The 25,375-nt window shown below is 39.6% G+C and overlaps 1 protein-coding gene across 20 annotated transcripts in view; it reads left to right on the forward strand.

Annotated features, from left to right (window-relative positions):
* The first annotated feature begins 562 nt into the window (after positions 1 to 562).
* picalma (phosphatidylinositol binding clathrin assembly protein a) overlaps positions 563 to 25,375 on the forward strand; it is a 40,887-nt gene continuing 16,074 nt past the window's right edge. For 13 of the 20 annotated variants that reach the window (XM_031310766.2, XM_031310767.2, XM_031310771.2 and 10 more), the window contains exons 1-13: positions 563 to 707; positions 897 to 1,141; positions 16,292 to 16,434; positions 16,710 to 16,785; positions 16,923 to 17,025; positions 17,850 to 17,943; positions 20,563 to 20,674; positions 21,650 to 21,756; positions 21,864 to 21,905; positions 23,663 to 23,674; positions 23,851 to 23,936; positions 24,227 to 24,350; positions 24,997 to 25,130. In XM_031310766.2, coding sequence (XP_031166626.1) covers positions 1,012 to 1,141; positions 16,292 to 16,434; positions 16,710 to 16,785; positions 16,923 to 17,025; positions 17,850 to 17,943; positions 20,563 to 20,674; positions 21,650 to 21,756; positions 21,864 to 21,905; positions 23,663 to 23,674; positions 23,851 to 23,936; positions 24,227 to 24,350; positions 24,997 to 25,130 — 1,163 coding nt within the window. In that variant the 5' untranslated portion in view covers positions 563 to 707; positions 897 to 1,011. The remainder of the gene's footprint in view (positions 708 to 896; positions 1,142 to 16,291; positions 16,435 to 16,709; positions 16,786 to 16,922; positions 17,026 to 17,849; positions 17,944 to 20,562; positions 20,675 to 21,649; positions 21,757 to 21,863; positions 21,906 to 23,662; positions 23,675 to 23,850; positions 23,937 to 24,226; positions 24,351 to 24,996; positions 25,131 to 25,375) is intronic. The other 7 variants (XM_031310769.2, XM_031310783.2, XM_031310772.2 and 4 more) reach the window with 1 other exon arrangement.

A 25,375-nucleotide genomic window follows, 5' to 3' on the forward strand; every position in this document is an offset into this window, starting at 1 on the left:
CCACCAACTTCATAAAGTGTGGGCTTGTGAAAATATAGGCTACAAAAACACACCATTTTATTAATTCAGTTAAATTTGATTTATAGTGTCACACAAATCATAACTAAGTTAACTCAAGACACTTTACAGATAGAGTAGGTCTAGACCACACTACAGAGTCCAATCAATTCTCCCAAGAGCATGCATTTGGTTGGACGGGTTCTATTCGAGGCAAAAACATCAAACCGAACAGTTTTTCTGCATTTTTTTTTTAGACAGGCTACCTAATTTTAGCAATTTTACACAGGTGAAAAAGGGCAGTCTTTGAAGTTTGTTTTATGTGGGTGTTAAAGAACATATCCTGATCAAAGATAACTCAGGGCAATGCCATGCAGAGTATATGTCTAGATAACAAGCTTCGGGTGTCATAGTGGTTGTTCATTTTATCACTTTCTTTATTTTTCCATTTTCTAAAGTGAAGATTACCTGCTATTTATATATGAGAATAACAATGAAGGGGGAAAACATGCTAGTATAGTCATCTTTTTCTTTTCCTCTTTTCTTGAATTTTCCTCAATTGAGCTTTTATTGTGGAAAACTGTGTCCGGAAGTAACATCTATTTTTATTCGGTCTCTGCATCTACCGTTACGGTATGTGACTGAGAAAGACTTGTACGTTACGGGAAGAGGAGAAGAGACTGTAGACGAGGGATCGATTATAAGACTGGGTTCGTATCTTTCAGTCATGGAGATTTTATGGATGGTTCTTACGGCAGATTCAGTCAGTGTCTTTAACGAAAGTCGGATGGAATTTTATCTCCCATCAGTTAGCTAGCCAGTTAACGTCAGCCTACAAATGTAACGCCTGTGCTGCCGTCTCATTATTTCGTCTCTGTCTGTCTCTCTCTTGTCTTCAGTGTTTTCAGGTGGCACAAAGCCTTTGAAGATCGACACCGTCCACAAAACCCAAATTATTCCGCTGGATTTGGAAACGTTTCTGTAACGGTGACCGCTTATTTGATCCGATACGGGATGTCTGGACAGAGCATTACAGACAGGATAACCGCCGCTCAGCACAGTGTCACCGGCTCGGCGATTTCCAAAATTGTGTGCAAGGCGACCACACATGAAATAATGGGACCAAAAAAGAAACATTTGGATTGTAAGTATCCGGTTTATTGGTTATTGATAAAGCTGTTTTTAATTGATTTTGTGCTTTAACCTGAATCTGAATGATGTGTCCTGGTTATGAGGCCTGCACATAAGTTACATGTAACTTAACGCTAACGTTGCATCAATTTAACCATTCTGAGGTAGTTAGTCTACTAGTAAAACGAATATACGCGTTTCTACAGACATTCAATATATAGAAGTCGTTCATTTTATCTTAAATAGTAGCATGGTTAACCGTTTTGACAACTGACAAGCAGTTTGCCAATGACATTGTTAGCAGCTGGGGTTAGTGCTGAGTCGTTTGTAACGGTACATTTTTTTCTTAAAATGATTAACCACATTCTCTAGACAGCCACATTATTTACTTGGGCATACACAAATACTTTAATCCGAGTAGGAAACCGTGTTGTCTAGCTAGCTCTGGAGATATATGACTGATGGAAATACAAAATGTAGCAAGTTAACAAAAGAGTTAACTTACTTAGTTGAAAAGGCAAACTTTCATAGCCTATAGGATCATAATTTCAGCCTGAATTGTCATGAATCATACTTCAATTTGCCGTTAAGGTTCCACCAAACGACTCACATTTGAGTAATATTTCAGCTCTTAAAATGGCCAATAAGTCCCACTATCTTCTTCTGCCAAAACATGCAATGCAGCAGGTAGCAAGCCGAGTCTATTCTTAAGCTAGGCATTGACTTTAAAATAGTAGCTGCCTGATGCATAATTAACTTTGGCTTATTGAGTCGACTCCTATATTATAAAAGGCATACAAATTATGTTTTATGTATTATGTGATTGTTTTGTGACTCTGATTACTTTAAAGTCAGTAGAATACTCTGTGTATGCCAGCAATTCTAGTGACTGTTGAGTGTGTACTTAGTGGCTGTGGGGGTTGTGCACTTATACAGCTTTATCAGGAGCACACAAGCAAATAATCAGAAGGGTCATCAAGACCAGATTAATTGTTACCAACTTTAACAGTCATTCTCTCTCAGGTCATTTGGAGAGGTATGACTGGTGGACAGTTGACACAGCCTTTGCACATCCTGACCTTTGGGTCGCGTTTGAGTCTGTATCTTTTCCCAGACCTCCATGGTGCTGTCAGGGGCTACAAAGTCAAACAGATCTCATGTATACATTTCCCTGCTTATTTTTGGTATTATTAGTTCATACTCAGCATGCATAGGATCATGGAGCTTTTAAGTCCCAATAGCAGTGATGACTGGTTCCCCCATACCATTTACTGTGAACCAGTATTGACAGGATTGTCAATGAACTATCTGCTTAATTATAGTCAGAGCAGCTAAGTCAACCCGGTTTCCAATGTAAAAATAAGGACTCTCAGACAGCTGAACATGAATGTTCTGCTCCACTCTGTATAGTAGAAACAGAGTGAAAGTAATCTACATCCGTTATATTTTAACATATTGGCATGTTGGATCTCAATTTCATTAGCTGTGACCATTTGTAGCCCTGCAGGTATTTGCTTAGTGTGTGCATTAGTCATCTTATATCATCGTCTTTTTCCATTAAGTTGTTTTTCTTCAGGGATAGACTATCTTAGATTTTGGCCTACTTCTATCAGCCATGCAAATGAAATAAGGCACACCAGGCACTTTTACCAAGTTGGTAGCACTTTGGTCCACAAACAGTACAAGTGCAGTGCACCAACTATGCAAATTGCTCATCGCAGTTTAATTTGAGTAGCAGCCTGTTGTATAAGGTTCTCAACTAATGCCTGTTCTACAGCCATATTTATATTTGAGTATTCTCATGTCAGTTGGTTGTAATTTGAAATGTGGTATTATCTATAAGCAAATATCGTGTTAGGATGATCATTGTGTAGGAATTGATGATTTCATCATAGTGCTCTTTACTGTTTATATTAACTGGCTCAGCAACAAACAGTATATTGCAGGCAGCTCCTTGGTACGACGTGGGATCCACTTCTATTTACCTTATATGTTTAGGCCTAGCTTGAGCAAGGAGTGCCATGTTTGATGATGGAACATGTGGGTTTTTGAATACCTCCACCGTTCAGCTGATGGAGTATGCAGTAATGAGATCATGTCCCAGTAACCTTGCTGATTCCAGACAAGCAGGTGATGCATGGCTCCTCTGTGGAGCTGCTGAACTGAAGCCTCTCCCTGAGGTAATCTAGAGACCCACTGCCCAGCCGGAATTTCACTTAGGTTTGAGGTATTTAAAGAGGGCTGAGGGGTGCACTTGTGTTAGGAATAGCAGCTAGACACATCAGGGCTATACCTGGCTGCTCAGGAAACTCCAGTGTTCCTCTTGTCTGGGTTGCAGGTGAGATATGGCCCTTAGCACAGTCTTCATTGAGTTTGCTCTGTACCACAGTTCACATTCTTTAACACTGGTATGCTAGATATACTCAGTCACGTAACGTCAAAGAGACTCTGCAGTTACCAGACAGGGGTAAGGAAAGGGTAAACATATCAACCTCTGCTGCACGCTTTAGCTTATTTACTTGCATCTTTGTTTAAAGTAAGTGTGAAATTACTTGGACTAAGTGGGTTTAGTGCAGTTTATTCCCCCAGCAGTGTCTATGAAACTACTTTTTTGGATGACTTTTGGACATGTGTCTTTGTAGATCCACCGTTTTGTAATGTGTAGTATTTCCTACACTGAGAGTTTCTATTGGCTAGTGGGCAGCCCAAGTGCATGGCAGCAATTTTTTTTTGTTCAGGTTAATTGCCATTATGTAAAGTTCATTACACACTGCTGTTAAAGTGCTCAAAGGTCTCTCATGAGGTAATGAATATATGAAATCAGCAGTGGCTGTTGAGCTTTGGTACTGCCATAAACATCCTCATTCAAGAGACAATTCCCATAGGATTTGTAGGCCATATGATGTCCTGTGTTGCATTATTTAGAAGCTGCAGGTACCCATGTGTTAATTGATATTGGTGTCACATGCTTTCCAATCTGAAGTACAGTTGTAGTGGTCAAATGTTTTTTTCTGCTCTATTCACAGAATTTATCATTTCTTTCCCTCTTGCCTCCCTTCTCAGTTTAGTGGATATTACATTAGAGGTAGACATCCAGAATAGTAGGTCATTTGTCAGTGTTTTAAACTTTTGCAGCAGAAAAAAACTCATGTTGGGACATTCTTTTAGGCAGATGTGAAACACCACTTCCTTTTGAAAATTATGATTGGTTCACACACACATAAGCAGTAATGTCTCTAAGAACACTGGAGTGTTCTAAAGCTGTCCTGCTCATATCGGTATGTGATGACTTTGTTTTCACTCGAGAGAAACAGCCTTGCAGTAGTGATACTTGCCATCAGTTGTTGTAGATTTTAGTCAGAGGGTGCATTTGTGAAAGGGCTTGGTGATTGGAGGTTTATTACAGGCTATACACCTCCAACAAGACATTTTCACCACTTCCTGTTAAAGGTTACAGAGGGCTTGGCAAATGATGTACTCTGCTTACGTAAGCAGAGTACATCCACCCACGTGGGTGGTCGAAATTTGTCATGCCCATTGTTTATTCCTATTTTTTACATCAAGGGCCCATTAATGATTGAGACTGTAACCAACTACTCAAACTGATCTGTTTTTGTATAAAACATATACATGCACTGACTAAACTTAACTTAGAAAAGCCCACGTGTTAAAAGCAAGCAATGTTGAGAAAGCCTCACCTTCTCCACCTTTGGGCGATCCATTTGTTCACTGTTTGCCACACTTTGTAATCTATGAGGTTATTGAGTGAGGTGCTAGTCTAGATGTTCTGACAGTCTAGTCCACACCCCTGGCCTACATGCAAATCTGTATGGAATGAAACTGCAGCGCTTTGAAAGCTCTCATTCATGTCTCACCTGTTTTTGAGTTTGATGGCTGGATTGTAGCCTTGGTTTCATCTGCTTCTCTGTTAGCTCCATTTAACTCTTGTCCACTAAACTTTATGGCCAGTGAGGCAAGTTTAAATGGCTGGCTGTGGTCTGACATTGTTGTTCTGTTAAACTACTTATAATAGGAATCTGGGTTTACGGAGTTTCCGAAATTGTGGTGGTAAACTAGGTTTCTAAAAGGGGTTTAGGCCTACAGTATGTGCAGTGCCAGAGAATTTACTAGGAATGAAATGGTAAAATGTTTAGGCGAAGGATTTAAAGGCATTAAAAAAATGTTGACAACATGTTCCAGACTCTAGAACATGTTGTCAAAATGCAAAATCTCTAGTTTCTAGAGCAGGTTTATTTGAGGGGTCAGGAGTGACCGTTCATAATTGTAGTTTGGTGTTATTGCTTTACTTGGCAATTGTATTAGCACCTGCTTGTACAGCATGTAGTATTGTTAAATTAATGGAGGGTGCATGTGTTAAATCCCAATATTAGGTAAATCATTAGCGAACAAGATGAGGGTGATAACAGTGCTTTGCGATAAAAATATTTCACATCCTCAGATCTCCCCAGTCTTGTAATATCTTGGCCTCCCAACAGAGGTGACGTAGTGGCCAGTCTCTTTCTTCCCAAATTTGTACCCCCTGGAACATCAGTCATGGCAGGCACACTAATATACATCTGTACGTGAGCCCCCTCCCAGAGGCCCTACCCTCCAGCTTCACCCTCCCCACGCTAAATGCAGTGCCGCACAAGGAGCACGTGACTGCAGTGGCATCAAGTGACAGCCCTTAAAAAGAGTGCTGACACCCTGTCCACCAGGTGAGCTGAATGGAGCCCACTGTGAAAGGCCTGTGAGATTCAATAGCACAACTGAAGCTAGCTGTCGTGACACGCTTGCTCCTGTAGCCCACCAGAGCCCAGTTATGTAGCGGAGCAGTTAACCATAGTCCTCATAAATCCGCCAAATTTAAAATTCCAACACCAAGAAAGCAGAAGGAAACGGAAAAGACATGAATCCGGTGGAATATCCTGCAGCACCGGAGCAATCCCGGAAATGGAACACGAAGGATATATACTAGTCAACATGTGACACCTGTCTGTCATCTGATTCTTTCATCTAAAATGTTTCAATTTATACAGTATATTTCAACACAAAATGCTTCATCACAAAATAATAGCTAGCAGGACACTGCCCGTCTTTAAAGCAGATTGCAGCACCTCGTTCTTTGGGTAGGTATTCGGTTTTCATTTTGAAATTTTGATATTCCTTTTTTGTTATCAATTCAGTAGAATAACATATTCCTTAAAAATAAATTCCTTTAATCAAAAATGAAAGACCCACTTTGTAATCTATGAGGTTATTGAGTGAGGTGCTAGTCTAGATGTTCTGACAGTCTAGTCCACACCCCTGGCCTACATGCAAATCTGTATGGAATGAAACTGCAGCGCTTTGAAAGCTCTCATTCATGTCTCACCTGTTTTTGAGTTTGATGGCTGGATTGTAGCCTTGGTTTCATCTGCTTCTCTATTAGCTCCATTTAACTCTTGCCCACTAAATTGTATGGCCCGTGAGGCAAGTTTACATGGCTGGCTGTGGTCTGATATTGTTGTTCTGAAACTACTTAATATTGGAATCTGAAAAAAGCCTGTGAGATTCAATAGCACAATTGAAGCTAGCTATCATGTAGCCTGCTCCTGTAGCCCATCAGAGCCCAGTTATGTGCAGTGTGCACAGTGTGTCCATTTCAGCTCAGTATGCTGTCATTTACTGTCGCGTTTCTCTCCTCACACACTCATGCGCAGGTGTGGAGCTGAGAGAAAGGTGCAGTTATGACTCCATCGGCTGTCTGCTAACTAGTTGCTCTCACTACTATTATTAGCTGCTCTGTTTCAACAATGTTAAACTGAAAAAAGGTGCATGCAGGCTGAAATTCGCTGTGGTATCGGGATTACACTATGAGAAGAAGTGGGCTATCCCATCCATCTCATCTGAGGACGGAGAAATGTCTGGCTGAGTCGAGTTATAACCGAGCAGTCTGTTTGTAGAGGTCTGTATGGTTATACTGAAGCAGCCAGATGTCATTTAATGAAGGTAGATGAGTATTTTTGGTGCACAGATTGTAAAAGTGAGCTTGCAATCCCAGGATTTTCTCTGGGATTTTAGAGCGCTTAGGAGCAGATGACGTTGTAAGCTCATTTGCATATCAGAGACGTCATCGCTCAATTGTTTTTGCACAAAGCTTCGTGCTTATCGGTTGCTGCAAGGGAGATATTTCTTTTTTTTAAAAGATTGTTTTTATTAATGTTTTTTGACAACATATGAAAAAAATATATAAAAATCAACACCCAAAATATAAAGCAAGGGAGAGATTCCTAAAGCATTACATGGAGTAGGAGCTTGTCACTAAAATGAGAATAGCTTGTCCACCTTAAAGGTCAGCCCACCTTAAGTTACTGATAGTGTGTTCCATCAAAGATCCTCTTTACTAAAAAGAGCACATTTCAAGCAGCGCCAACGGTATGAAACAGTACACACTAAACAGTACCCCTAAAGGGGCGTGGCCTCGTTTGAACGTGTAGTGAACGTCATGTCTATGAATAAAAAGTTATATTTGAATAATTTATTAATATGTTCTGTTAGGGCGTTCACCAACGTTAGCTGACGTTAGCTTCTCTGTGTTGCCAAATCTCGCGAGAGTTTAATCCTGAGACAGAAACAGGTCTCAAACTAAGTTAATTTTCTCCTGATGATGTCCGTCTGAAAAATGCCATTTTAGTGTCAATGTTCTGGAGATACTGTATGTGGCTTGTGAGAAATGAGTCCAATATTTACTTACTGACTACGGGGCAAAAGGATCGCTCATAATCTGTGTTCACATTCACTTCTCCCATTGGAATCAATACACTCAGGACCTGTCGCTAGTCTCCTAAAGAGGCGTGGCAGTGGCGGAGCCCACATGACAGATACAGGAAACTACCTCGAGTTGGGGCGTCTCACTTCTAAACCGTCTCTGGTTCCATTTAAGGTGCTTACACACCAACCAGATGGCTGACCGTCGACAGAAAAGGCAGTCGGACTGATCAGTCGGGTCCCCGAGGTCCAAAAAACTGCCTCAAAACACAGGCGACGCCGACTTGAGCGTAAACTAATACGTCTCCATAGCAGCAGGCGGCGCTGCTCTGTATTGTTTCCCAGAAAATGAAAACTGGCAGCTGATCGGACGAACGTGTCACGTGGGTTTTTTTTCTCCGGAAATTCACAGCCAGACTGTCATGGCGGCTTGTTCAGAATACAATCTCATATTGTACTGAAATAGTTTACTGAAACGTGTTTCTGAAAACATTTTAAGCGAGAAATAGGCCGTGCAGTTGCTGAATCTGTCTTCATTTCAGATCAACAAAGGTCAGTTTAAAAGATTTTAGTCAGATTTTGAGAGGCTCATCCGCTCCCCATTTCCGGGTGAGTCCCGACTGCCCTGTCTCCAACTGAACATGTCGGGTCGGCCAAAATGAAGGCCGACGGCTCCTCGGACGGACGACGGCACGGAACAAACCGAACAGACTCGAGTCACCGACCTCGCCAGACTGTCAGACGGCCGATAATCGGCTCTGTGTGTCAGCGCCCTTACTTCGGAAGTCAGAAGCCGGAGCTGGGAATGACGTCACACTAGAGCTGGACAATATAAGTGTTGTCCTTTCCTGGTTTTAAAGGCTGCATTACAGTAAAGTGATGTCATTTTCTGAACTTACCAGACTGGTGTAACTGTTCTATTATTTGCCTTTAACCACTTAATCATTATATCCACATTACTGATGATTATTTATCAAAAATCTCATTGTGTAAATATTTTGTGAAAGCACCAATAGTCAACACTACAATATGTTGCGGTATCCATATCGAGGTATTTGGTCAAAAATGTCGGGATATTGGATTTTCTCCATATCGCCCAGCCCTACGTCACACCCGAGTTGACTGCGTTCCATTTAACAAGTGTGAATTCACTGTGGGGTTAGCTCTAGCCAAGTTAGCAATTGTTAACAATACCAGTTGATAACAACACATTAGGCTGTTTTTTTGTCCATACAAACAGCATAACAACATGTCCACAGATAGAAGATGGACTGGACTGTATGTACGAATGATTTAATAAGACACAAATAAGACAGAAGTGCTAATAAACTGTATGTTACTACAGCTTTCACTACTGTTGATGCACGGAGCAGCCATGTTGGATTTTGAGCTTGGGGTACTGTGAGGTTGTCTAACTTTCCAACTCGGAAATCTGAGTTCAGGGGGCGTGTTTCAGACTTTGAACTCGGATATTCCGACTTCCAAGTACAAATGGAACGCACTATGATCCCGTGCTGAAGTTGTCGCTAGCTCAGTGGTTGCTATGCTATCCCCCTTCACTTCAACCAGCAGGTAGCAAGCAAGACACGGGAACTTGGCTTGGGTTTTAAGGAGTAGTAGCATTTATTCCCTACAGATAAACTGTACACACACTGCTACGTTCACAGCTATAGTGTCACTGCTAACGCCATACTTTTCAACACGCACACTTCACTCTCTCTCTTTCTTTCCCTCTCTCTCTCTCTAATGTACACTCACTAACGGGCTGAAGACGAGTGGACGGCCGTCCTGTGTGTTGGCTCGTCCATATGCTCTCCATAGACCGTTCATACCATTTTATACAGTCTATGGTTCATACGCTTAGGCGGTGCGCAAAATCGCGTAGGCACTGCATCTATGCTGTATAATGACAAGGAAAACCCTGCAAAACTAAGCTTACAGATAAAAAACCCTGTTTTGGAGAACATCTTTTTATGTGATATTACGTGACGTGAAGCATCTGAATTTTGCACTGGTGTGGGTATAGTTTTAAGGGCTCAATGTGTGCTTTCAGCCCACATTCTGTTCAGAGTAACTGAATCATAATGATATACGTTTCCTGAAGCTGAGAGTGTTCCTAAAGCAAGCCTTGGATTGCCAAGGCTAAACAGCCAACAGGAAGTCATTACATAACCCAACCCCTTTCCAGAGCAGGGGAGCAGAGCTGATCAAATGTGAGATTGGCTGGTATACATTTGATGTATTTCCTGGCAATTATGCTGCTGATTACAAGCATACTGTACATAATTCCAGCAATCACACTTGGCCACTGGAATGCCTAACTGTTATAATCATGTAAACATGTCATCATGCAAACATGTTATAATCATGTTATCTTGAAATTCCACAACATTTCCAAACTGAGCTGCATCTAGTTGAGAATTGTTTGGGTGTTATCCAGAAAGGAAGTACACACATTTCGCAAACCTGCTAAGTAAAAGCTTAATTTAAATGCTGATCTCTGTGTCATAAAGTGGCTTTTTGTATCACAGATCACTAATTAAAAGTCAGTGGGTCCTTGTATGGTCTTCTTTTCTGGTGCTTTATATATTTTGCATTTGCAGCCTTAAACATGAAAAGCTTTGTCGCTGGTATCTAGCAAACATTTGTGAACCAACTTTGTTTGATGTGTTGTGGGCTCTGTTTAATAAAGCTTCTCATTTAGCAGATATGCTTGAGACTCAACACCACCTATAAAATCTGACTATTAAAGCATTTAATGGAAGTTACTGGCAATATAGATTTATTTAGTTTCAAATGAAGGTATAACATCTTCACCACTCGAGATCAAGATCAAAGTAAATGACATTGGTTGACATTTTACAACAGTGCTGGTTTAATGTGGCCACTGTTTTGCGTCATAATCAGAAGTCTATGGTAATGTCACTAACCCCCCCGACCCATCTTTAAACACGATGTTGCATTTATTTCAATTCAATTTTATTGTATGAAATCACAAATCATAACTGGAGTTATCTCAAGACACTTTACAGATAGAGTAGGTATAGACCACACTCTATAATTTACAAAGACCTAACAATGCCAGTAATTTATTGAACTTAAAAAAAACAGTAAAACATCCAGAACTGTGAAATTACCCTTGATACTTTTCTCGTTGGAACATTTTTCCTCATTCGCAACACACGACAATATAAGAGTTTACTTGCAAAACGTAATGTGCTAAATAATACTTTTTTCTTGATTTTTCTGTTTCTGTGATCATTAGGAGCCAAAGTCGTAATTGCGATTAAAATTCCGGTTCATTGCACAGCCCTAGTCATCAGCATTCATATAAGATAAGAACTTTATCATTAATTAATGCAATTCAGTTGTTACAGCTCAACAGTAAAAAAACAAAGGAAAAAAAGTGATTGAGTCGTAAATAAAAATGAAACAAGATAAGAATAAGTCAAATGTTTACACCTTTCACGTGCACAGGATAATAATATGTATAACAATTGTTTACAAGAACGCCCAGTTCTTTACAGATCTTTTGCTCTAAAAGTACACCAGATTGATGCATTTAACTTTAAAATGTACAAAATGTTCCGTATTAAATTCCTGTAGCATAAAGAAAAAGAAAATTGTAATTTCAGTTTTTTTTTTTTAAATTGTGCAACCGTACCTCCAACTCAAAAATGTAGCTGTTTTTTTAACACATTAAAGCAACATTATGCAACTATTTTACCTTTTTAAAAAGGAGTTTTACAATCTGGTTTAGCTGGCCAGCTAAAATGTATGCAGGCCATTCCAGCCCACAGGTTGTGTGTGGGTTCTATAAGCTTCTTGTTACAGTGCATTTGATTACTTTTTATTGTGTGCTTTTAGTGGCCTAGCCAACAAATGAAAGAGAGCAGGAAATAATGTTCTTTTTGTCTTATCTGGCACACTGTGTCTCAGGAATTTTTGCTGACAGAAGACTTTAAATGCAGTATTTGTCAAGAGCTGTGTTAATGTTGTCTTTGGAAATAATTGCATAAGGATGATGATTTTTTTTTAGAAAAGCTGCCTTCAAAGAAAATGTATTTTGTGTAGGCGTTTAACAATTTCACTTCTGTTTCAGTAAGAATACATTTTAGAGAAGTTGCTGGGTTCCAAACAATGGCCATTTCACGTTGAAGTTAGTTTGACACATTCTCAGAATACCACAAGGTAGCTCAACCCAGTCAGTTACATTTAGCAGCAGAGGCAATTATGAGAGACAGCCGTAGAAGAAACAAGCCGCTGCTCTCTCTAACCACACTCAATGTTGCAAAGTGGAGCTCTTCCTTTGGGTAGATAACTCTTTCAGACCTTGTTCAGCAGAGCATATTTGAGTCATATGTCATTCACACAAGCTTCAAACTGCAGATTTCTGATGAACTTAAGTTATGAGTAGCTTGTTGGGCTTGGTTTGACGTATTACAAATTGTTGTGTTTCAGATTAAAGCAGCAGTGTTTAAACTCTGGCAGTGCTCAATAGAAAGCAGTGGAGGTAGTCACAGAGCCGTAACAGCCCCGAACCAACGTTTGTGTGAAAGGGACAGCTGGCGTGGCGGACCTACATGCAGTACGATGTGCGAGTCGACCCACAGGACGGTCAAAAAGTGACAAAACAGCGTTCTGAGTTGCCAAAACTTATTAATAACTTACAGAAACATTGTGTCAATAGTCCACCTTCTCGTTCACTCGCTCTCTCCCTCTCTCAAACACACACACGCACACTAGGGCTGACCCGAATGCTTCGACCCTTGTTTTAAAATGTTCTTATTATATATGCATTACCCCATAAATCCTGAATAGCCCATGAAATAAGGAATAGTAATCCCACATCATTCATTACATCAACATTAATTAGAATTCAGATTTTTAGGTGGAGCGCTGTTTGTTGTGTCTGTGGGGGTTACCAGCACAGAAACTGAAAGTTTGACCACGTGAGGGCTAGCAACTCGGCTGCAACTATCTGCATGCAAGATGTCAGAAATATGATGTCTGGAATAATTTCTGAATTTGCAAAGATGACTCCCAAAAAATCAAGAGTCAGATATACCAACTTTGCAGCCGGACCCGCACATTTTTTAGGGCACATACATTTTTATACATCGCACCGTGTGCTTAAAAACGAGCGTACGTAACCTTTTCGTGTGTATGTAGCGTTTATACATGAGGCCCCAGAAAACTGTAAGTAACAGCTTAGCCTTCATAAAGTATGATTGCCAGGCCTTTTGAGTTATATTTATATATTTTTCATATAATTTGGTTAATGTGATTGTCCAATCCATACTGACTTATTCCATTATAAATAGTTAACTAAATATTTTTCATTTTGGCTCCATGGTAAGAAATCAACAAAAATCAGCTTTTGTGAGTTGGAACTCTTAAAATATAAGGGGACTTGGATACAGGAAAATAGGGAAATTTAGTTTCTACTTCTCTGTACATGAGAAGACTTTTCCTCTTGCCACTCTCATTTCAGTTTGTCTGTGCGTAATCAGTTCAGTGTCAGGTATATTTTAACTTTACTATAACTTGTTTGTCTGATGAGCAAGAGCTGCAGGTTGTTATGATTTGTCTTCATACAAAACAAACTTCAGGAACAACCAGTGGAGAAAGTTGTTGGTGTGTTTGTACTGCCCACAGCCATTTCAGTTCTGCTGAAAAGGCCTTTGTTGTCACATGGGTGGCCTATTGTGTATGTAAAAAGCAAAAAGCCTTTTGTGTGGCTTTCAACAAACACTGAGGAGGATTCATAGACCACCAATTTAAACAGCCCTCAATGGGTACTAGCACAGCCGCCTCATACACAACAGTTAACGTTAACTATTAACTTAAACAAGCTATTTCTATTGTTTCATGGATGTGGCTCTTTAGAGTGAGACGTTTGGAAAGATTTCTGCCTAAGTAGTGACAGTTGTCAGCTGGCCACGGACTACAGCTGGAAATTAGTCGTAGAGACTAAAGCTGCTCCTTTTACTGTACAGCTAATTAAGGGGGACTGTCCACAACATTATAAACTAAACCAAACTAGTGTTCTCTCTCTCTGTCTCTCTCTCTCTCTCTATCTCTCTATCTATCTATCTATCTATCTATCTATACTCACTCACTCACTCACTCACTACCGGTCAAAAGTTTGGGGTCACTTAGAAATTTACACTCCATTATAGACAGAATAACAGCTGAGTGGGTGGCTGATCTTTAATGCAATATCTACATTTCCCATTATCAGCAACCATTCATCCAACGTTCCAAAGGCACATTCTGTTTACTAATCTGATATCATTTTAAAAGGCTAACTGAGAAATTATTGGAGAACCCTTTTGCAATTATGTAAACACATAATGTAATCTGAAAACTGCTGCCCTGGTTAAAAAAAAACAATGCAACTGATCTCAGCTGGTATTCTGTCTGGAATGGAGTGGAATGGAAATTTCTAAGTGACCCCAAACTTTTGACCAGTAGTGTATAAGTGAAAGAGCAGTGCACCACTGAGGTGCCCTTTTTTTTTTTTTTTAAACCTTACTATTATCTTTAGTCCATTGTAGTGCCCTACTTCAACTTGAACTTTTTGATTTTTAATTTAAATTTATAGTAATACCACAGCCAATAAAACACAATTAGAAACATGCAATGGGGATTTAGAGTAACTTGTAAATGTTGCTCTTATTTTCACATCTGGAGGAATTGGTAGGGGAGGAGAGGATCATTCATCTCCCTTCAAATCCTAAATTCACATACATCTTTATTTGCATGGTCTGCCAAGCCTCTTTTGGTCATCTGATAGGGATGGATATGGTATAACTGGGATCATTCTCATGTTACATGATTTCTGGAAGACGATAAAATAAATACATTCCTTTGGCACGTCATGCCAATTCGATAATATCTGTTCTGGGACTGTAGAAAGCAGGTAATATCATTCAGGAACTGTCAGGGTTTACTGCTCAGGACTTATTTGATTCATCACATGAGTTTGGCCTCATTGCAGAAGAATGTCTCTTGTTTCTGTTTATTTGCTAAAGTATATGGGCACAGGCCCACGGTGTTTCCCACAGAATTAAATGCTACTGTATTTGTGGTGGTATCTGACAACCTTGACCACCCAGCTGTGTTCTATAGTTTAACTTATAGCTATCCTTACTAGCTAGGCTCCTTAAATGCTTGCTAATAACTTAATTGAATTAGGGCTGGGCGATATGGCCTAAAAACTAAATCTCCGATTTTTTCACACAGAAAGTCAGATCTGTGCAGAGCACCGAAACAAAAACATGGACACATCACCGACACTAAAAGAGTTTCCGTGCTAAGTGAACCCAAGTTAAAGTGAAAATCCATTTTAATTTTTAAACATCGTCCTAAACCAAATTCAAATTAATTCATGACGCCCAGCTCTAATTTTAAAAAGTTGGCTCTCTGAGATTGACAACGCTGTGTTAAGAACATAGATAGACTAACGTATCAGAGCCAAATTGAATGCATCAGTTTGGGACACATTTATGCAGAGGTGTTCATGATACTAACCATTTGTGAACTTCAAATGGATTCTTCTTCTTGGGAATAGCTAACAACAATCCTTCCTCCTGCGCATAATCATGTTTTGATTCAGAGTGTGCACGGAGAGGACAGGCTGTTCACAGACTGGTCTGTTGTCAATGTGTTTGTGCGAGAGCAGGGCAAGGAGCGACTGAGCGTATCAATGCTCTGCATGCAGCTCTCCTGTGAAATTAGATTTTACCCATTTTAAATAGTAAAAAATAAATAGAAAATCAATATGTGACAGTCAATAGTAATATTTTGGTGGGCCACCACAAATATATCAATGTATTGGAAACACTGTGGCTTCATAGCTTATCATCCACTTCAAGATGTGCAGTTAAGAATGGGCACACAGCAAGGAGAGGCAGTAACACAGGCAGGACTCTGTGTGCGTGAATATATATATATTGGCGGCGGTCTGGTAATGCATGTGTTTCGAATTTGGTGCATTTTGTAAATATGAGACAAATTTTCTTCAAAACTTGACATTTTCAGTGTGTAGCTTGCTAGCTTGAAGTTTGTTAGTGTTTCCCAAATCAAAGGGATTTTTGAGAATGGCAACACAGAAAGGAAGCGGAAGCACACACAAACACACAAAGCTGCAAGCAGCAAGCAGCAATACCACAGGCAAAGCATTCGGCCCGTTCCAAAAAGGGATGTTTTTTAAATGGGTACTGCACTAGATCTATCAACCGTTGTTAGCATGGTGTTATGAAAGGAAACAGATAAAAGAAAATGAGGACACTACATGGATAAAATCTCTGCTTTCAATAAGCAGCAAATGTGTGTGCTTCCTCTCAGGTGCTGTGCATTGACTGCCTCAAAACTCCCATTTTCCTTTTCTCTCTTTCTCCTCCCTCAGATTTGATTCAGTGCACAAATGAGATGAATGTGAACATCCCTCAGCTGGCTGACACACTGTTTGAGAGGACCGCCAACACCAGCTGGGTGGTTGTGTTCAAGTCCCTCACCACCACACACCATCTGATGGTCTACGGCAATGAGGTCAGCACTTAACTGTTCTCCACCTTTTGCTTGGATGGAAATATAAAGGATTTTTGTTAAATAACTTATCTGATAAAGATTTCACAAGTTGACAACATACAGCGTGTTGGCATGGGGTGTGATATTGTTATCTCATAGTAGTGCACTAAATGTTACATTACCACAAGTAAAGCTGTTCATTGCACAACGGTTAGCTGTTTCAAAAGCATCTTTTTTGGTAAACTCCCCTTTTGCAAGAATACAGAGTTCCTCATATGATGTTTTTTTTTTTGCAGAGATTTATACAGTATCTGGCTTCAAGGAACACACTATTCAACCTCAGCAATTTTTTGGACAAAAGTGGCCTACAAGGTATATTACAAATTACAAAAATTATATTACTAACACTGTACACATTCTGCAGCAATACGCCTTTGAATATTCGGCCAATATTCATCTGTGCCGTGACATGCATCATGATCCCCTTACTTCTTTTCTTTGTAATGTAGGCTATGATATGTCAACGTTCATAAGGAGGTATAGCCGCTACCTGAATGAGAAGGCTGTGTCCTACAGACAAGTTGCTTTTGACTTCACTAAAGTGAAAAGAGGGTAAGGATTTTTCACTTCTTAGCTTTCACTGTGACTTACTGGGGTGGTGGGGTTGACTTGTACCTGAGCCACAGAGCTTGATGTTAATGTTCTTGTTCCAGAAACTTGACACCTCAGGGAAGGGCATCCTTTAGAATGAAGGCTGGTAGCACTGAAAGATAACCTTGCAATAGTTGCATTTCCTGCTAAATATATTGTGACAGTTTTGAGTTGCATAAGCTCATCAGATATATGCCGCTTTTTACCTATGCAGCTCCATTATTCGGAAAATATTTTGCTTCACATCACCATTTTTAAGCCAAAAATACTCCCGTGTAGCAGATGTTTTCTTTTCACCGAATTGTCTTAGGTTTGATGGATTTGTTTCATGCTCTGTGGTGGGCCTGGGCATAAGGGCTTTTTACACTGCATATTTGTAGCCTCCTTTTACACACACACACACACTGATAACCCAGGTTAACCTATGACCAGGGCTATATGATTCACACTGCACTTCTACTAGCCCTGAGTTAAATGTCCGTTGGAACACGTGACTAATGTTTACATTCTAGAATGGTGGTGACTACTCTTTAATAGCAAGCCTTCCATTTGATAGATTTGGTAGTTCACAGCAAAATGTTTAAGCTATTGTAACCGTTTCATGTATATAACTGGAGAATGTTAAAACCATTAGCACCATATATAGCAAGCACTTTTTGTGTTGAGTCAATGACTTGGAGATCAGATCACTTGTTCATTTACAGCACAAACTCCTCAAATACAACAATCAAGACTAGCCCATTTGCATCGGTGGTGTAGCATTCTCTTTCCTTTTCTTTCCACAGGGCTGATGGAGTGATGAGAACCGTGAACACAGAGAAACTCCTCAAGACCATCCCTATCATCCAAAATCAGATGGATGTGTTACTTGATTTCAATGTGAGTTTTTTCTTTTTCTTTATTTTATAAAGGACAACACACTTTAATTAACATTTCTGTAAATGTGCCAGTGTTAGCCAGCCGGCTAATTTTCAACTGTAGTCCTTTGGCCAGATGATTTTAGACCAGAGCAACAGGAAACCGCAAGACATTAGTACAGGTTAAACTATACAGACAGAAGTCAACAAGACACCGTACAGACAGCTAGAGCAACACATAAGCTTTCTCAGTAAGCCACGCAGAGCTACAGGAAGCAGCAAGACACTAGCACAGTTACACATCAGCAGTATCCACATTCAGTATAAGAAGCCATGCAAGCATCAAAACACAGCCAGCAACACAGACCTGAGCCATCTTCTTGCACTGTTCAACCACGCAAAGCAGTAACTAGCAGTGATAAAAGGATGAAATAGGCTACATCACTCATGAGGGAGGTGTTAATACAGCCCAGGTGAATAAGATGGTAAAAAAGTCTGACTTTCCAAGAGCCAGACCTTGAGACTTTGTGTGAAGTTATGGTAGGTGGTGCAGTTTCTTGTTTCATTTGGTAGTGTTCCACCTATTAGAGGCTCTAACAGAAAAACACGATTGACTAAAGGAGCTGGACCTGTAAGGGCTTACACAGTCCCCTCTCAGAGCAGACCTAGTGGATCTATTGTTAGATTTTTTTTGCTTAATAAAAGTATTGAGTGGTGGAGGAGCTTTGCCATTCAGGATCTTAAACATTAGGCAGGTGTCATTGTATTTGATTAGATTTTCCCAACTAAGGATGGCATATTTGTTAAGAATGTTACATTGATGATGCGTATTGTGTTTTCTGTCTAACACTTTGAGGGCCTTTTATACACAGAGAGAACAGGCTTAAGGGTTGTATCTTTTGCTTGCGTCCAGCTTGTCATACAATATAGTAGATGAGGGATAATCATTGAATCCAAATATAATTTTGCTGCTGAATTTGTTAGGCAGCTTCTTAAATACCTACAATTGGCTAGATTGTATTTAGTTATTTGCATTACTTTTTTCACTTGTTTTTTGAAAGACAAGGTGGAGTCAAGGATGGTATTGGCTGCACGGGTTGGCTAAAATCTAAAAAAATCTTTAGCTGACACTTTTTCTGTGACCTAGTGGGTTTTCAAAATGGTCGCCTCCCACAAATTTCTTATTTTTTATTGGTGCAAAGGGCAGGACACAAAACAGAGGTGTTGACATACAAAACATAGGAATAGACAGAAACGGAAATTTAGACGAAATGAGACGGAACAAAGCCAAACAACAACTGTATTATTGTTATTATAAATATGCAAACCAGTCATTGTTACTAAGGGTGGTTATGTAGGGCACACGTTTATATGTAAAGAAGAGACCAACGAGGGAGGGAAGACTGAGCAAATAATAAAACAAAATACATAATAATAATGAGTTGCCAACTTGTTTTTTATTATTGTTATATAATAATAATCATAATCCTAATAATAATGCCTGCCATGAAAGATATTAATGTGATTGTGTAGGTTTACATGTACAATTACATTTCATTTGTCAAATGGATGTTACTCCCACAAGGGCAGAAAGATATGGGGTAGCAGCTAGTGGTTGGGCTTTGGGTAGAGGCATTAACTTCATCGGCAAAGGATGGTGAGTGAATATTGAGCTGTATATGTTTAATGCATAAAGGGTAATTTCAGGTTTTTTCAAAAATGTTTCCCTGTTTTTGTGTGTAAGTGACTGATAGGAACATCAATCTTTGAAATTGGTCGAGTATTAAGCGTGAACGCTGTAACCGGCAGCCGCAGACCAGGCTGTAATGTAACCCTATGGGTCAAATGTGCATCGTCAATTTGGGCCTCTAAAAGTTCTGTTTTTGCCGCTGACAGGCTCAGATTATTATTATTCTAAGTGTCTGACAACTTTATGGAAAGGATCCCTACAGAGATAGACCTTTAAAACCTCTTTGAAACGTTTCTGTTTAACCAGAAACAGCTCATAGGTCACTAGCGCTAAACCCACCAGACTCCATTTACAAAAAAAAAACAATACTTTTAGCGTGTAAAGAGCAAACATATTTTCACATGTAAATCGGTAAATTATGTGTTTATTTCAACCAAAACTAGAGTTGTGATTGTTGGACAGTGGAAAGACGACCCAAAACGGCATTTTATAGTTTTATTTTGTTTCTGTCGAGTTTGAATGAAGTGTATTTTGCGATGCTAAAATTACTGTTTATTTACATGGAGTCTGGTGGGTTTAGTAAACGCAATTTCGTGGATGTTTTTATATTTAAAAAAGGATCTTACTCTTTAACAGAAAGGTCAACCTCCTTAGAAATCCTTTCCATAATGTTGTCAGACTCTGAGCCTGTCAGCGGCAAAACGAGCACTTTTGTGAACATCAATAGAAGCTGCACAATTGCCCTATTAACTTACATTGTAGCTTGTTTCGCTGACTGCCGACTGCAGTGGTCTCGCTTAATACTGGACCAATGTCAAAGATCGTTTTTCCCATCAGTCACTTAGACACAAAAAACTATGAAAATAGGTTGGAAAAAAACGAAGTTACCCTTTAATAGAGTGTCTTATATTTTTAAACTGATTGTGCTCAACAGCTCCACCTCTCTTCCAGGTCAATGCCAATGAACTGACAAATGGTGTGATCAACGCAGCCTTCATGCTTCTGTTCAAAGATGCCATCCGACTGTTTGCAGCATATAATGAGGGCATTATCAACCTCCTGGGTAAAAACAAGCATTTGGGTTGGCGTGCCCTTGCAAATTGAATATTTGGACTGTGGGCTTTTCCTTACTGTCCTGTGCTGTATGCTTGAAGGGATCACTACAGATGATGAGAGACTGTGGCCATGGGGCGAAAGTCTAAATGAATTACTGCAGACGTTCTTGCAAGTATTTAATTCTTTGCATTGAGCTTTGAAAGCAAGAATGTGCTTATAGAATGTTCGCTAGCAGTCCCACAAAGTTCATGTGAGTCTTTCATGAAAACAAAAACAAAGGACTGATATCCTGATGGCTTCCTGGAACTGCAGACCTCTAACAAACTTATTCCTAAGAAAGTTTAGGGGGCTGTTGCAAACTATTTCCCGGCATACCTCATGAATTCTTTTCTGATCCTAAAAGCAAGCTTTCCTTTCTCCTGTTTTAGCATGATGAGCATGCACTGCTTAGCTTCTACCACGGCTTTGTAGTTTATAGAAACTGTAGTTGTACAATAGTCCCCAATGCTCATGATCATACGATGGGACTTTAATATTTACTTTGCAGACCTCACAACATATTAGTATGTACAGTGGTTTTATTGGTCTCTTTTTCCTTTGTCCTGAGTACCAAGATGGATTTACCAGCATACATCATTAACTTGAGAGAGAGAGAGAGAGAGATAGATAGATAGATAGATAGATAGATAGATGTATATGTGTGTGTGTGTATATATATATATATATATATATATATATATATATATATATATATATATATATATATAGACACACACACCCACCCACCCACCCTATGGAGATACTGTACCAATTAAATAAAATGTAGTTTTGAAAATATAAACTAAAAACGTCCAAGTAACAGAAATACGGGAAATGATTATGATTTTTTATATATATATATATATATATATATATATATATATATATATTGTGACTATAGTGTTTGTAGTTTTGTCAAGCTTTTTTCTTGTTCTGTTAACAGAGAAATACTTTGACATGAAAAAAGTCCAGTGCAAAGAAGGACTTGACATCTACAAGAAATTCCTTACACGAATGACTAGAATCTCAGAGTTCCTCAAAGTTGCAGAGGTAAGTTAGGACCCCAGATCAGACCAGTGAGGGATTACAAAGGGGCCTGGGGTCATATCGATTGGTTTCCTGTCCTAAATCTGATGGTCTTTGTTCTTTTCCTGCAGCAAGTCGGAATCGATCGAGGAGACATCCCCGATCTGTCGCAGGTAAGCCGAGATACAAAATCTAAAGATAACCATTTGGGATATTTGCAACTACTTAAAATAACCTGCCTTAACTTTACACCCCTCACCTCTATACTGGCTTTGCTTAACTAACAAGAGGATAATGGCCTAATGGGGGAATTAATATTACATATAACAATATTTATATAATGTTTAAATATTGCTAGAATATACAATGTGACATGCATGTATTTGCCATGAAACAGTGGCAGATCATCATTGGCTGACTTAAAGAATACAGTCAATGTGCAGTAGTATCGGCTTAGTCTCATTTGAGTAAGAAGTAAATATAGCTGCTGCATGTCCCCTATCTAATGTGCTAGTATTAAATACTGTAGATATTACCATTGTTATTTTAAAGGTCAGTGTACCAAAAACAGTTTTATTTATTTTTAGTTTGTTTATTAACTCAGGTTAACTTAGTAAAATATAAACTGTTGTACTTTTTAAGAATATACTGTCATGCAGCATTTAATTTTCGGTTTTAAGTATATTGACACACCGTAGTATCTTGAGGCATATTTGCAAGCTATCAGTGTATATCCTTTTTGTTTAATCAGAAACAGCTACAAAATCGCCAAACTCACCAGACTCCATTCAAGTAAACAATACTTTTAGCATGTATAGAGCCAGCATATTTACACATGTAAATGGGAAAGTTAAATGTAAATGGAATGTATTTATTCATATAGCGCTTTTCTAGTCTTAACGACTACTCAAAGCACTTTGCAATTGGGGGTTCAGTGTCTTGCCCAAGGACACTTGGGCCAAGGATCAAACCACCAACCTTCCGCTCTTACCACCTGAGCCACAGCCGCACCTAGTTAAGGGTTTATTTCAACCAAACCAGAGTGGTGAAGTGGAAAGACAAACCAAGACGCCTTTTGATAGTTTTATTTAGTTTCTGTCTACTTTGAATGAAGTGTGTTTTACGATGAAAAAATTGCTGTTTATTGAAATGGAGTCTGGTGGGTTTGGCGATAGCGATTTCAGGGAAGTTTAATGTTAAACAAAAAGGATTTTAGTCTTTAACAAAAAGGTCTATCTCTGTAGGGAGGCTGGTCATGTGTTTGTATTTCACTCTCACATAAATCATACGTTAGAAGCGCGTGATGACGAATGAAAAGCGCTGCCTACACTCTTTGTCTGTGTGCCGAAAAAAAGGATGGCCACTGACATTTTTAAAAGCCTCAGTGTGTTCAGCTTTGTAGTGTCTAACTGCATCTCTGGGGTTTTGAAGTTTAGTTTTTCTATCTGCTTTATTTTACCGTTTCATGTTCGCTTATACGAGTCATCATTCAGTCAACATTGCCATTAATTTGCTACTTCATAATAAAAACTTTTTATTTATCAACATAACGGGAGACTTTTGTTTTGAAGCATTCACAGTCTGCTAACCCCTGCAGCTTCTGGCCTAACGCGTTTAAAAATAACTGCTGTGCATGCTAGGCAGGCAATGCATGTGCCTTCTATTGCAGCAAACACTTTCCAACTCACACTCACTCCTGACCTCGTACAGCAAATAAAGGTGTGTCCATCTTATTAGACCAGTGACCTGCGGAAATGGTACATTATGTATGAACACACTTATTCGGAGGTTCTGTTCATTATGTATTAGTTAGAACTGTAGCAGAATATCCAGAATTGGAGAGCTTTCTCCAAAAAGTTTTCTTAATATCTTGACTGTTGCCACCTTTATTTTCTGTATTTTTCCCTTCCTTCTATCTCTCCATTTTCAGTTTACAGTCTGTGTAAGTATCTGAACCTTTTCTCTCTCTCTGTATTTGGGAGTACAGTATCTCTGTTTGTGGACTCTTGGCAATAACTCTGCATGCTTCAGAGTTTTAGTTTTTTTATTCAGATGGCATCTTGTATTAGGCTTCCTCAGTCTTTGAAACTTATTGTGTGTCAATGACATTCACACTAGGCCCCCAGCAGCCTGCTTGATGCCCTGGAGCAGCACTTGGCCTCTTTAGAAGGAAAAAAAGTCAAAGACTCAACAGCAGCCAGCAGGTAGGTCTGCTTCACTTGATCTGGCTCCCTGCCATCCAGGCTCAGAGCAGAGACTCATGTTTGCTTCAGCAACTTGATAGTATTGGACTGATTTTGAAGGGGTTTTTTTTCAGCATGGAAGATGGTAAGCTGTACTTTTCTCAGAGTTAAACTATTCATTTATGTCACAATTTAGAACACAGTAGAAATAAGTCAACTTTGACACCACAGAGAGGTGAAGTAAGAAGCTAAAATGTATATGAAATGATTCTTGGGTTGTCACAGTTTTCTGTGTCGGTCCCTCGATTCAGGGCCAGCACCCTCTCCAATGCAGTCTCCTCCCTGGCCAACACCGGCATATCTTTCACCAAAGTGGACGAGAGGGAAAAACAGGCCGCCCTGGAGGAAGAGCAGACTCTCCTAAAAACACTAAAAGTACATTTTCCTCACTCTCCCACATTTCTTTCAGCTTGGTACCGACAGGTCTGCGGGCATTTTGCTATACCTTGAAGTTTAATGAAGTCATGCCATTACAACTCCCTCTAAGTGATTACAGATTTTAAGTAGTAGGCTGTGTTTAGTGGTCTCTTTCCATATTTCTTGACTATCTCTACTGTGAACTGCCAAATGCAAAATGCTTAAAAATATTTGGAAAATATTCTGAGTAGTATCATACTGAGTAGTTGGATACAGGTTAGCCTCCGTGTTGCTAAAGCCATTTTTACATATGAACTTTGGACTATGTCATTAGACATCTGGGTCTGGAGATTCCTTTTCACAGATTCCTGTTTTCTTCTGATTTTGCGCACATCATCAACACGCCGCCTCGCTTGCTGTGAATTTTCACATACTCTGCACAATCAGAGATTACACAGAGTTCGTACTAGGCTAGTTTGTATCAACGGAAGTTTATTTCCAGGATGATTGCCTGACCTCACGCTCCGAATGTCCCTCGCCTTCCGCTCTCTGTGTGTTGCCATTTTCAAAATCCTTTCACTTCAGGAAACAACAACAAACTTAGGATAATTTTCAGTTTGCAGTGGATGTGTGAAAGTGGCTTACGCTATCATAATTATTGTAGGAGCAGCGTCTGAAAGAGCTCCAAAAGAATCCTACTGCAGCAACCACGGACTCATCCCCTGACTCCACGATGGGTGGGACCATAAACTCAGCTCCTGCCATTGACCTCTTCTCCACCCCCAGCTCCACCAACAGGTGAGGCACAGGACTTCTCTAACTATGTTTGTCCTTCGCATATCTGGAGAACCGTTGGCGGGTGTATTGATAGTGACCCAAGGACATGTCATGTCTGATTTGGTGAGATAGTTTTGGCCTGTGACTTTTGAACTGCAAGTTTCAGAAACAATTTTTTTTTTCCCTAGATTCTGTGGGTCCAGACGATTCTATCCATACTAGCCATGCCCATTCGTGTCTAGATCAATTTTTCTGCCATGTTGAAT

The sequence above is a fragment of the Sander lucioperca genome, chromosome 13 (assembly GCF_008315115.2).
Source record: "Sander lucioperca isolate FBNREF2018 chromosome 13, SLUC_FBN_1.2, whole genome shotgun sequence".
Taxonomy (NCBI): Eukaryota; Metazoa; Chordata; class Actinopteri; order Perciformes; family Percidae; genus Sander; species Sander lucioperca.